The 12,877-nt window shown below is 47.8% G+C and overlaps 5 protein-coding genes across 5 annotated transcripts; 3 read left to right on the top strand and 2 right to left on the bottom strand.

The window, feature by feature from the left end:
* Positions 1-469: 469 nt before the first annotated feature.
* Positions 470-3,204, top strand: F5891DRAFT_1201757 (uncharacterized protein; the record flags this gene model as incomplete). Its single annotated transcript, XM_041368908.1, has 6 exons — positions 470-650; positions 2,386-2,409; positions 2,474-2,592; positions 2,645-2,732; positions 2,788-2,919; positions 2,972-3,204. The coding sequence occupies 6 exons, from the start codon at positions 470-472 to the stop codon at positions 3,202-3,204; spliced, it is 777 nt and encodes a 258-aa protein (XP_041216416.1).
* Positions 3,205-4,665: 1,461 nt separating this feature from the next.
* On the top strand, positions 4,666-5,279 carry F5891DRAFT_969696 (uncharacterized protein; the record flags this gene model as incomplete). Its single annotated transcript, XM_041376322.1, has 2 exons — positions 4,666-4,734; positions 5,034-5,279. Coding segments are annotated over 2 exons (315 nt in total), but the record flags the coding sequence as incomplete, so codon positions are not given.
* Positions 5,280-6,623: 1,344 nt separating this feature from the next.
* Positions 6,624-7,500, bottom strand: F5891DRAFT_1233496 (uncharacterized protein; the record flags this gene model as incomplete). Its single annotated transcript, XM_041369605.1, has 5 exons — positions 6,624-6,670; positions 6,743-6,950; positions 7,012-7,053; positions 7,215-7,306; positions 7,373-7,500. Coding segments are annotated over 5 exons (517 nt in total), but the record flags the coding sequence as incomplete, so codon positions are not given.
* A 220-nt stretch (positions 7,501-7,720) lies between these two features.
* Positions 7,721-8,170, bottom strand: F5891DRAFT_1086614 (uncharacterized protein; the record flags this gene model as incomplete). Its single annotated transcript, XM_041363473.1, has 3 exons — positions 7,721-7,860; positions 7,914-8,018; positions 8,072-8,170. The coding sequence occupies 3 exons, from the start codon at positions 8,165-8,167 to the stop codon at positions 7,726-7,728; spliced, it is 336 nt and encodes a 111-aa protein (XP_041216419.1). The 3' UTR covers positions 7,721-7,725.
* Positions 8,171-10,663: 2,493 nt separating this feature from the next.
* F5891DRAFT_1086619 (uncharacterized protein) lies at positions 10,664-11,175 on the top strand. The gene is made up of 2 exons (XM_041363474.1): positions 10,664-10,923; positions 10,987-11,175. Exons 1-2 carry the CDS (start codon positions 10,797-10,799, stop codon positions 11,148-11,150), a joined length of 291 nt encoding a protein of 96 aa, XP_041216420.1. The 5' UTR covers positions 10,664-10,796; the 3' UTR covers positions 11,151-11,175.
* The last annotated feature ends 1,702 nt before the right edge of the window (positions 11,176-12,877 follow it).

Here is a 12,877-nt window from a genome sequence, read left to right on the forward strand (position 1 = left end):
TTCGCTGGGCCCTCGTCCTCTCAGACTCGCCAACCCTCGTTGTGCCCCTTATCATTGCTCCCTCCCATCTCCCTTCATCGTACTGTCTTTCATGCGTACTCTGCACTGAAACCTGCTTCTTCGTTGATCCTCACGCCAGTCAAATGCCCTCCAAGCTTTTTCACGTGATGCCAGCCTGTGTCGTTGACGCCCGTAGGCTGTTATGCCTACTCACACATGAATTCAGTGGACAAAGACTGAACGACGCACTTGGTTGCAATGAAAGGGTCGGTCGACTGCAATAAGCTCAAGTTCATAAGAAGATTTGCGTCAGCCGCAGCATGCATTGCCTTGGCTACCTCTGAAATAAACAAGTTCGAACGCCCAGTTCTAAGTACTCGTATTAGAAAAGCCCAGACCCTGGGAAAAGCTGCAACCCTTCGCTGTGCTCTTCATCTTCATCAAGGTTCTTATCGTCCGCTGACGCACAATGAGGATCGCGGAGGAGAGACAAGTCAGACGACTGTTGGACGCTGTGCCCCAGTCAGAGATGCCTGTTCGGGTCGACCCGATAACGACGGACGCGGCTGAGCTTGCAGTTGTGGTGGAGTTGCAGTTTGAGGTTGTGATTGAGCTGTGGTCCGAGGCCATATCTCGTATTCGAGCAGAATGTGATTATAAGTGATGTTCCAAAGCCAATCCAAGATATACTCGCAGCAGCGAATGCTTCCTTCCTGCATTGATGCAGTAACATAGATGCAGTGTATCAGCACTAGCGTGGCAACCATTAGCACAAGCCCATGAGTGCGGCGGCACCACCTGCAAATAACGAGGATCCTGACGCATAATCAGGTGCGCCTAACATGCATGTGACCAAAAGATTTGTCATAAGTGCGAAGGGAAACGTCAGCGTTAACGGTGCATAGCTAAGCATCCGTAACGGTGCTGAATGACATATCAGCTATGATTGTGCGAAACAAAGATATTACGCACGATCGGTCTTGAATTTCTTGCGGGACCAACCACGAACCAGACCATGATAATATTCTGAAACGTGACCGTTGCGTCAGTTATCAATCGTTGTTGTGGGCTTTGCTACCTGCAAAAGAATTGGAGCATCGCTTGGAACGTCAGGGCTGAGATCAGATCAATATCATCTCCCAACAGTTGTGACGCTAATGGCTCCCATGCATATCAACTTATATGCGAAGCCTACCCGAAGAATGCTCTCCACGATTTGAAAGGATAAAGGAAGGCCGCTGACGAGCGCCAAGGCAAGCCACCTGCTAAGAGCTCGAAGATTGATGATGAGTAGACTCAGATTCAGATCGGAGTATCCTGCCATATGGGAGGCCGTATGTGAACGACAAGAAAAGATGTCACGTGACAGCAGAATAAATATTATGGTGTCACTCGATATATTTGATCAGTTGTTTGGTCTTATGATTGTTGATTGTTTGTGAATGTCGATTTATCCAACCTGCAGCTCCCAACGCTTCCACAGCACATAGACTGCATCTGCAGGTCCCAGCGCTGCTTCTGCAGCACCTAAACTGCATCTGTGGTTCCCAGCGCTGCTTCTGCAGCACCTAAACTGCATCTGGTCCCAGCGCTGCTTCTGCAGCACCTAAACTGCATCTGCAGGTCCCAGCGCTGCTTCTGCAGCACCTAAACTGTGTCTGTAGCGCTTAAACTGCATCTGCAGGCATCGCACGCTGCATCTGCAGGCATCATGAGCTGCATCTGCAGCATCTAAATTTGCACCTCTTGTTTTACCTTGACGCTCTGGAAACTTTGGATGCATGGAGCGCTATTTCAGATCTGAGCTAGATCCTGGCGCGCGGCGCACCTCTAAGATCTGAGCTAGATCTGGTGCGCCCCATAGCTTACTCTGGCCTTGACAAGCATTCTGGTTTGGGTGCATGGAGTGCTATTTCAGATCTGAGCTAGATCCCGGCGCGCGGCGCACCTCTAAGATCTGAGCTAGATCTGGTGCGCCCCATAGCTTACTCTGGCCTTGACAAGCATTCTGGTTTGGATGCACGGAGCGCCGTTTCAGAATATCATACTTTTTATCTACTCTATTTTGTTAATCTCTACGTTACTTGAAACCTGGCGCATCCCCTATTCCTCAAGCCTTTTTAACGACTCGTTTGCTCTTGCGTTGTCAGTGGAAAATTACTACCACCATCCTGTGCGGACCACGCCCCTCATCACAACCAACCAAGTCCATCAACTCACAAGAAGTGATGAAGGTTGCACGGTGGGTCGACGTCCGGACTTTCATACCCCTACTCGCGTTCATTTCGTATGACGTCTTTTGACTGCAGCCTGATACTTTAATGGTGTTTATTGATTCAGACTAACCAAAATATTGGTGATGTATAGACTAATATCTCGTTGCAGACTCCCGAGTGGAAAAAGGCATACGTGCGCTTTATATGTGCTGATTGATCGCCTCCGCTAACATCATTTCACTACACTTTTCTTTCAGTGACTATCATTGTTTCAAGAGGTGCATTGGTGCAATTCGCTCAGAACGCATTGCCGGGCAGAGCTCCGCTGGAGCCGCCGACGTTGATCAAGTTCAAAAGCAAGCCAAAGAGTGCAGCGGTACGTCTCCTATTCTGAATAAGTTTCCACCAACTCATTTCACTCTTGAGAGCTGTCAGTCATCCTACGACAAGATGCTTTAATTGAAGGGACTTCAGCTCTTTCCCCAACTCGAACCCAGCAAAGGGATAGCCAGATGCGTGAGTAGTTTCGACATCGTCTGCTAAGTTCTATTCAACAGAGGGGTTTTGACAGGTCCATCGCTCAGAATTTTAATGCATAGCGCTCTGCCTCTCTCTCATCTCACAGGCTCGTCATCGCGGGTGACTCCCTTGCCTCCAAAGTCTGCGCGCTCACCTCCCGTATTCCCCTTCTTCCGCAATGCAGGTCAGTTTAAGCATTTTCAGCGTCTTGCATAGAAACCTCACTTGATCAGCAGGCTCCCCAGCTCCTGCCTTCTTACGCACGCTTCACCCTCTACTACCACCGCTTCATGCAAATTTTTTTGAGCTGTTAGATTCCGCATTAGAGAAAGTCGACTCTGTTTATTCCGAACGAGAGAAGGAAATGCGAGACCGCTGGACTGGCGCGGCTGGAAACGTGCCTGCCTCTGGCAGACGGAAGCTGGTGTGGCCTCAACCTGATGATAGTGCTACCTACGACAATGCCTGAAGGCTCTACCTACTGACTAAGCCACGCAAATGGTAACAAACGCCTGCCTGTGCCACCCCCCGCTGGAGGGGTACCCCACTCCACCGCGGCAGGCTGCTCAAAGAGCATCTTAATGAACTTGGGCAACGTCGCCAGAAGTACTACGCCAGTCTACTGTTCAGCGTACGCGCTTTCTTCTGTTTTTTGAGATGTTCTAACTCCGTGCGTTGCGTGGCTTGCCCTTGCGTTTACCGTCATTTTCAATCCCATCTCGGCCAGGTCACATCATCTGCATCTACGATTCGAGCTAATATGTTTTTTAAATGTATAGAACATCCTCCGGGGTCATTCGCGACGGTGGCTTATCAAGAGCGTTGCAAGACTAGGCGTTAGCGGGGCACGAGGGTGCTCACCAGAGTCTCATAACTGCTTGATGCTTTTGACATTGGGGTGGCAGACGACGATGGGCTGAGGACTGACATCATCTTAGAGGCTCCGAAGCGCCGAGCCAGGTGGGATTTCTATATCGTGTCAATGGACGTAGTGGACGTAACAAGGATGCAGGAGCGCAACGCAGTGTTGATGAACTGAGGAAGGTCATTTTTGTGCGGTTTCTAGCGAGGGAGAGAAGGAATGAGGTGGCACCGCTTACAGGGGACGAGAACATCAGCATAATCTGAGTGATTGAAGGCCAACGCGAACCATTCTGTCAAAAACTGGAAGAATTGGTATGGGCATTTCTTGCCCAGCCTAGCTCGACTTGGCGAAGGTAGTCACGAAATGCTGTGCGAAAACTCCATACTCCTTCTGCATCTGCGACAGGAGCTGAGAGAGATTGCCGAACCTACATGCTGTGAGATTCTTGCCTGTGAATTGCATTTTGCGAACTGAAACATGCGCAGGTTTTAACGATTATCTATACTCCCGAAGACTCCGTCATGCTTGCAGATGTGGAGTCGATCATTAATATTTGCGTTAAAAGTCTTGAACACGGTGACCGGGTGACAACGCAATCGCTGGCGCAGTTAGTGGGACATATGCTTGCGGCCACCCAAATGGAACGTGCCGTGGCAGTCACAGAGCAGTCACAAAAAGGCAAGAAGGAACAAGAAGACTCTGATATCTCTACTGCTGCACATATTAATATTGTGGCCGAAAATACCAAAATCCTTTTGACGCCAGGAGATATTCTATCACAAATCTCCACCCAGTTTAATAGAGCTCTCAGCCGCAAACTCGTGTGGAAATCTTCATGTTTTACGTCACACTACTGGCAAAGCTTGGGCCAGTATTTGTGAGAGCCAATTATTCTCTACTTGTTGGTCATCTCATGACTGAGATCATATCCTATCCCAAGAATGGAGCCACAAGATATGGCAAACTCTTCATCCGGAAGCTAGTCGGCGCTCTTTTACGAGAGCTAATAGTAGTACGAACGCTGACCGGTCAGCATTCGTACTACTTTCCTCATCATATTTGAAAAGATGGCCAGCATCAATGCCGGGGCAGGTAGCTCCATCTTCATCTATCCTGACGATAGCGCTGGAGGAGGTTGCAGGTCTGTTGCAACAACTAAGCCATGCACCTCCGCCAGTTCAGGTAAGTCCTGCAAAGTTGCAACTTTGATATAAACCTAAACTTGGCATAGGACGCTGTCTCTGCACCATTGACGATGCTGCTTACACATCCAAGCCACTCAGTTCGCGTCAATGTGAGTTGCACCCTCCGTTGCTTCTGCTATTCTACCCCTCCTCCGTCTACTGAAGGCAACGTTGGCGATCGCATAGTCTTTACAACGCGACATCGAATCCCTTCAATCTCCTGCAGCTCCTTCGGACGTTGATCGCCAGACACTTGGTCATTCCTATGGTTTGGCAGCTCTTGTCGTCATTGTGCCACATCGCCCCCTATACGTGTCTTTTGACGTGTCAGCCGGCGTTCTCGACACCACCACTCAACTCCTTAAGCTCACTAGTGATCATGATGTTCATATCGCAGCAGTAGAGGTTGAAGTTGCCTGGACGTTGATTGCATCGCTGATGCTGCTTGGACCAAATTTTGTCCGCTCACATCTACCTCAGCTACTGGTACTTTAGTGTAATGCATTACTGAAACCTAGCATGAAAGACAATGTTTCACTCCGGTCAGCTGCCGAGCGGAGGTTTCTCCTGCATGTCCACGAAAGGGCGCTTGGAGCAATCCCTTGTTTTTTTTGTTTGACAATAGCCAACTCGCCGCTCTCGATGTCGCACGGATAATGTCATCTCTACTTGGAAATGCCCTCTCATTTTCAAATGTGTTCTTGTCACAGATTATTGAAGAAGCTTCTGAACCCTCGGTAACTGAAGATACTGGACCATCCATTCGGACTCGTGAGGCTTCTCTTCAACGTAGAGCATACCAATGATTCCCCGCTCTTGGAACTTCCACTTTAACGGATTCTGTGCAATCAAGCTTATTGCAGCCTGTCCTTATTGTTTTTGTGGGTCCCAATATCAATAACATATCTGCAATGTAAGCCTCAATTGTGTCTACCTCCGGTAGTTTCACTTCATTCTGGCAGATGACCGTCGGATGGTTATGTATGTGGACTCACTACATTTGAAATATCTGAAGATGGGGTGGACCGAAGCACAACGTCTGAAAGTTCTCGCCAAGGTCACAGCAACGGTGATAGCTGTAACATGGTCAGACCGCCGCCACGCATAACCGTTACACCAAAAGGTGAAATACTGAAAGCTTAGCTTTCAGTATCAGCGACGGTATATGTACTGATTATGAGAACCCAGGTAAGCCAGCATGCTTACAAAATTGCATTGCCGTTCGCTGGCACTGGGCGATGGCTGACTCGGACTCCGCTTTTGAAAGTCTGAGAAAAATTGACGCTCTGAGAGTGAGCAACGTGCAGCCTACCAGTGAGAAATTGTTAAATTTCAGCCTGGGGCTTGAGTGCGGCCCAAGCGGCCTGAGGTCTGACTTGGAGTCAAGGCAGGGAGAGAATAGAAAGTTTAGTGGGATTCCGAGTCTGTCATGGTGATACTCCTAACGCAACATAAATGGGAATCCTTAATCAGGTAATTTATCATCGAGGACGTCTGAGTTATGGTCCAATTGCATTGCTAGTAATGATAGTAGGCGGCTATGCGAAACACGCTCGTTTATATCAGTTATAGCGGCGCTGGGAAGCACTAGTCCCCGACTTCAACTTCGGAGTTTGAGAAATGACAATGGATTGGTAGCAAACAGTTTATCGATATAACAATCAAGTATGTACACCAATCAGACACTTCGCAAATCAGACGCAGTGACACAAATTTCACAACAGTATTCGAGTCAGGCTAATCATCATCAACTTCCAGCTCCATGTCAAAGATGATGTCATGGCTCTCAGTTGATGTCTTCGAGCTCTTAGCAGGTGACTGACCTCCGAGCCCGCAGAGTCAACCCCAACTACGCCAGATGTGCTTCTTCAATTCTGAAAGCGCATCTAGAAGATGGGTAGTAGTCGCCTGCGATGCATTAGTAAAGCTGAAGTGTCGCGTAACGATACAAGACAGACCTGTAGTGAAGACTCTCTCGAAATCACTGAACGCGCCAGGTACAACTTCATTGGCATCTGGCACTTCAATCAAGTGGTTATCTAAAATCGCATGGCCGGGTTGCTCCCAGTATGAGCCAATGCTGTTCAGTGGGTCAGTGCCCTCGACGTAAGCGTTAATTCTCGGTGTGAGTGACGGATAGCGGGCGAGGCGCAGTTGGGAGTAGCCCTAGTTAAGTAAATGGTAAGTGTAACAGGACATGTAATAGCTCGGAGATGAGAACACATACCCAGAATGCAACGCTTCCATTCTTCCTCAGCACTCTTGCGACCTCAGGCCATATTTTGTTGCAATCGAATCAATGGCATGCTGTAGTGGTACACCTTGTCAGGTGTAGTCGTGTCGGGCGCAGGAGCATAGCAGAGACAGGCCGGCAGGAGACAGCAGAGCGAGAGGCAGGGGTGCCAGGGGGTTCGGCAGTCCCCGGGGGACTTTGGTTGTAGCTAGTCGCGTGTAGCCCAGCAAACACCAGCATCTCAGTTGTCCTTGTCCTTTCCAGAACGCAGTGCTGGCGTGTACAATGCCTGGGCTACAATCACAAAGTCATCATGAACATGTATTACTTTCTCCTTCTAACATGTAACACGCACCGGAAATGACTAGATCCACGCTGCTATCCTCCAAGAATGTTAGATTCTCTGCGCTCGCCTGTATGTACTCGTATTGACCAGTGCTCGTTGGCGTATTCTTGAAGGTACCTTGAGCAACTTTGATCATCTTGGAACATCATCTTGGAACTCGGGTCGACGCCAGTGACGCGCTTGAAGGGTGTGAGCTCGACGGTTGCTTGACTTAAAATCCCTCTTGGTCAAAAACTCGACGAACTGTCGCCAGTCAAGTCATACCGCAAGATAGACTGAAATAAAGATTAAGCATGATATTGGGTGTATACACTAAGGTAACATCTATTCTGAGGTATATTACTTACAAAACTATTCCTGCTCTATTGCTGATCATTCTCCGGCGCAAAGAGCCAATCCGAATAACCTGCCGGTGTGAGATTACCGCCCATGTACCATGTTGCCCAGTCACCCCGCTCAAGCGCGATGCCCTTTCGCAGGTGGAGTGGAAGATCGGGCTAGTAAAGGGGACATATCGGTCACTGCCTAGTCTGGGAAACAAGTGACTCACGTTCGGCATAAACAACCTCCCAAATCCAATAAGGCCGCCTTTCTTGTCTACCGTCTCGATTGCGGTGTTGCGGGTATATCCATGTGTGCTGATGAAGGTACTGCCCTCACACCTTGCCAGATGTCACGGAGGAAATCACTATTTTTTTCAGCAGTGACTTCAGCAGGCATCGGCTCCATGACATGGATGTATGCAAGTTTGTGTTTGCACAGCTTCTCAACCACGTAGGAGAACTGGGGTTTGGGGTCTGCCATGCCCATACCTGCACTACAAGTCAGCTGAATAAAGATCGCTAGTATCGAATGATGTGGGACGTACCATTGAGTACGCCCCAGGGGCTCATTCGGAACCCCGTTCTCTCAGCACCAACGGCCTCCACAACGGCATCCGTTACTTCGAGTGCAATCACTGGCGCTGTTACTAGCCCTTGGTATCCGTCCGTGAGTCTCGTGTGCTTAAGGATTTTATCAATGATCAAAGCTTACTCCCTGCCAAGATACCAATGTTTCCTATGCCTAGCATAACTCCGGAGGCGATTGTGGAAGCCAGTAAGGCTACAATGAGGAAGATAAGTATCGGTTTCGATTGCTGAAACATGGCATATATCCGAGTCGTCATGATGACTTGCATAATATTTCAGTCAAGTCAGCACCAGTAAGATATCGCGACGAGCTCACCAGCCAACATAGCATTGACGACAACAGGCGTCCATGTTTGGAAGGAGTAAAAAAAAATTGCCTGGAAAATCTCATTTATCAGCAAAATTTTGCACATCGTCAATAACTTGCATTTAGCTCTCCTTACATACTGTAGCTCACATATTTACTACTAAGTAGCCTCCGAGTCCTAATCGAAATCAATTATCGTTGAAATTCACGAATCGCATGGGAATTATACTTACTAGGAGAGACCTGCACTTCGCAGCGGTCCAAGTGCCTGATGCCCTGGGCGTCTAATATGCAGATTGAGGCTGTGAATAAGCAAAAAGGCACTGCACCTCTTGGATCAAGACACTCACAAGCTCTCCAGCAAATTGTGCTCCACATAGTCCACCTCGAGCAGAATGATGGAGGAAGAACATCCTGCCATCCGAATCACCACGGCTAGTCAAATATTTAGAGGCCACGGAGATAGTGTATTTGCAGTTGCAGGATCCCCCGATGGACGCCATATGGTAACGGCCTCGTACGACAGGACCCTTCGTCTGTGGGACTTAGAAAACGGTGTCGTATTGAAGATAATGGAGGAACATCACTGGGGCATACGAGTAGCTGATGTATCGAGAGACGGGCAATTCATAGCAAGCGGTGATTTTGGCGGGGAGCTCATAGCCTGGAACAGGGACGGCGAATCTCTCACCCAGCCCATCCGAGTCAAAGTCCACTCCAACAAGATCTTCTCGCTTGACTTTTCTCCAGATAGCGCATTTCTGGCAAGTGGCTAGATGGACAATGCAGTAGAGCTCTGGAACACAAAAACATGGCGGGTGGAAGGAAATCCAATAGGCAGAGACCTGGACATAGCGTAGCTCCTTCCTCACGCTCCACGTTATTCTACCCTTCTAGATCATCAGTTCTCGATAGACCATCCGAGCTTCCCTAGCGTAGGCTTTGCAGTCTCAGCCTCCGATTCCTGGGAAGTCCGGGCAATGGCTGGAGCTTCTACATCTGGGACGCAGATGATGTTGTCTAAGAGCATGAACTCATCTTCATGAAGCGCAGTTGCCTGTTCAGATGAAACTACGACACGTAGGCCCTTCAGCAGCCAGCCACTGTAGAGCGATGTGAGAAAATTGTCGGATGAGCGTTGGGTCCGGAACTGTGGCGAAGGGTTCAGTAGTGCGATCGACTAACATGAGTGATACAGTGATACATACCTCCATAATTACTTTCTCAATGACGTCTGAGAAATGTAGCGCGATGGAGGTGTCTGTGATGATGTACGTCAAATTCTCGAAGCTGCTAGTGTCTGGACTCAGACTCGTAAGAATCATGCATGGACAAATTCCAGGCCCTATAAACATCACACTCATCAGTTGCACCACAAAAAAGGTTCATCATAAGTATATGTAGCATCGAGACTGAACAAATTGGACGGGAACTGTACATAAATACAACATAAAATGCTGCCCTCGCATCCTGGACATGGCCTTTTCCGCAGAGGAAAATGCCCTTGGAAAGCCTATCGATAATGGCCGAATGCTGATGGACTATGTTACCGTCGAGTTAGTCTTTCATAAGGGGGCGATGATAGATTAGTGGATCTCACATTGATCGCATCCTGATGGGTGTGTTCCCAGTCGTGTTTTCACTATTGGACGATGAGTGTAGGAAGTATGGTTGTTCAGGATCGGTGTTGATATCTTGAGTGAATAGTTCTTCGGAGATAGGTAAGTCTTCATTTACGCATGCATCGCAGGCTGTTGTGATGGCTGGGATCTGCATGAAACGTGCTCGAATTATGGTACACGAGTCTAGGATGGAAACATGCCTTTGAATTGGGCACTGCCCACTCTGAGATCATTTTATCGTCTCCGCTGAGGATGTGCTGGCCGCCCAGGTAGAAAGTGACGTGTCGCGTCCAGGATGAATGCGACGAGAGGGAGATAATTGTATAATCTGCGATTCAGAGTGAGCGATGCCACAAAAATGGAGTGTGACAATACTTTGATAGCGCCAGATATGCCACAGCCAGCCGCAATGATCTCCCCCCAATATCTACGTTTACACCATGATACATACCGCCCTCCATCAATTCCCCATTCCGGGTCGTCCCTGAGAGTGGCTGGGTTTTACGATTGTTGCAGGGCTTGAGCAACCACGGTTGCAGAAACAACCTCAAGAGTTGCGCTTGTTTGTGTCGCTGTCGCATACGCCACGGAGTATGATGAGGACGGTGATACAGATGGGAGCGTTGAGAAATCGACTTCTTCTGAAAGCTGCCATGTGGCTAGCGATGATTGTTCCAAGCACTCGTAGATGCGAACATGATTATCGGAAGAGACAGTCGCCTTGCAGAAGGTCTCATGAATCTCTAAATGGGAGGAACGCCTGACATACTATCACGTACATACCAACTTCAACCCAAAACGACGAGGGGCAAATTCGACTGCACGGACAGTGCCTCTTGTATCAACCAATGCGGCCCTTTCCACCCATCTTGAGGAACCACATGAAGCAGCCTGAGACCCGGCATCAGCACCATTCGTTTGGCAATCAGTTGTTGATGCAAAGCTAGTTTGCTCCCAAATCTTGACTGTACGGTCGAAAGATGCGGATGCGAGTATGGTCCCAAATTCTGGGTGAGCCCAGCTCAGTTTGAAGACTGTAGCGTCGTGAGCCTGGCATTAATTGGTTGATAAGCGCAGATACGCGTCTTCCAACATACTCGCCTTCCAGTCATCTTCGACGTTCCAATTTCCATTACTCTTGTCTCGTCTACTTGCCAGACTTTGATTCTTTAACATCAGCGCAGGTCAACTTGTAGGAAACACGTATATACAGTAAGGGATTAACGTACCTCTGGTTGAGACTGCAAGTAGCCAAGCGAAGCTCATAAAAATCATAAGCTACGCTCTGTCAGAAGATCATTGTGGGCGCTCTGGATGAGATCAGTTTGTATCATGTTTTTCCGAGCTGAGTGGAACAAATAATTTGAAATACGTGATGAGGTAGTTGTGCAAGGCCTTTAGAATTATATAACAACAAACAAACATCGATGTACTATCACTGACGGGGTTTTTCAAAATGGTATTGGGTTTCAAAATTCGCTGATCATCATATCGCAAGCTACGCACTGCACAAAAATATTCTGTGATTTTAGCCAGTGTTCTCTAGTATCTATAGAATACAGCTGTGAAGATCCTATAGAAAACATCGAGCAATTGTGTTCACAATAAATCATCCATTGGAATATGTCACACCACTGAATGTTAATGATTGTAATGCTACAATCTATATACTTTGTCAAACAGGACAAAAACTATGTGAAAACAATCTCTGTCCTTATACAAATGATGCTTACCACTGCGATTTCTATATCATGATTGAGTGAGGGCAGAACCATGTTATCAGTGAAGTTGTTGAAAGAGTGGATGCCGCACTGCAGCATCAATTATAATCTCTGCTCAAAAACTGTACATCCGTCGACAGGGGAGGTGTATCTTATAGCAGCCTCCAGATGGGCCAGGTCATCACTAGCACTCACCAGCGCAATGACCTGGACTGTGAGTTTAATCCTCGTTGGTATTTATCCTACATCCAGTCTTTGATTATACACTTTTGTGAACATACTCACTTTCAATCTATTACTATCATATCCTTTCCACTTAATGCACATACATACATTTAGATTTACTTACTGTGGATAGCTGGTCTATATAATGTACATGCACGAATCCATAGAATCTTTGATTTCCTTCGATTCGACGCTCGTTCAGATATCGAGATTCAAAATTCTGCCAAGTGTACCGTTGCGGAGCTATAAAACTCCAGTGTGACATTGCTGTGACAAATTTTGAAACAGCATATCCAGTCCCTGCCAAACTGACATCGCACAACCGGATTCCTTCCGCCGCTCGAACATCATCGCAAAAAAATCAGATTTCACCTGGGTGTGATAGAGCACGATTTTTCCCACAGGTCTGTCAAGAAGTGGAAAAAAACAACTTCTTGACGAGTGTGCTACGCTTCAAACATTAAAAACCTTTGAAAAACCCCACCAGTGATAGTACAGTTCGAGTTTGGGCAGCTTCGTCATGGCAATTTAATAGTAGAGCTGCGGATCGAGAAATATCTGACGTACATCTCCTGAAACTTCGGAGACGCCATGTGACCCAATTTTAGTGACTCGGGCTCTGTGGCACTCGTGCCTCACCCCCACTGGCACACCTAGTCCCATGAATATTCAGACCATTTCAGCGCACGCTGCTACTGCCTCGGATGACTGTGAGACTGCTATAGCCA

This window comes from Suillus fuscotomentosus, assembly GCF_016647785.1.
Source record: "Suillus fuscotomentosus strain FC203 chromosome Unknown F5891scaffold_325, whole genome shotgun sequence".
In the NCBI taxonomy this organism is placed as follows: domain Eukaryota; kingdom Fungi; phylum Basidiomycota; class Agaricomycetes; order Boletales; family Suillaceae; genus Suillus; species Suillus fuscotomentosus.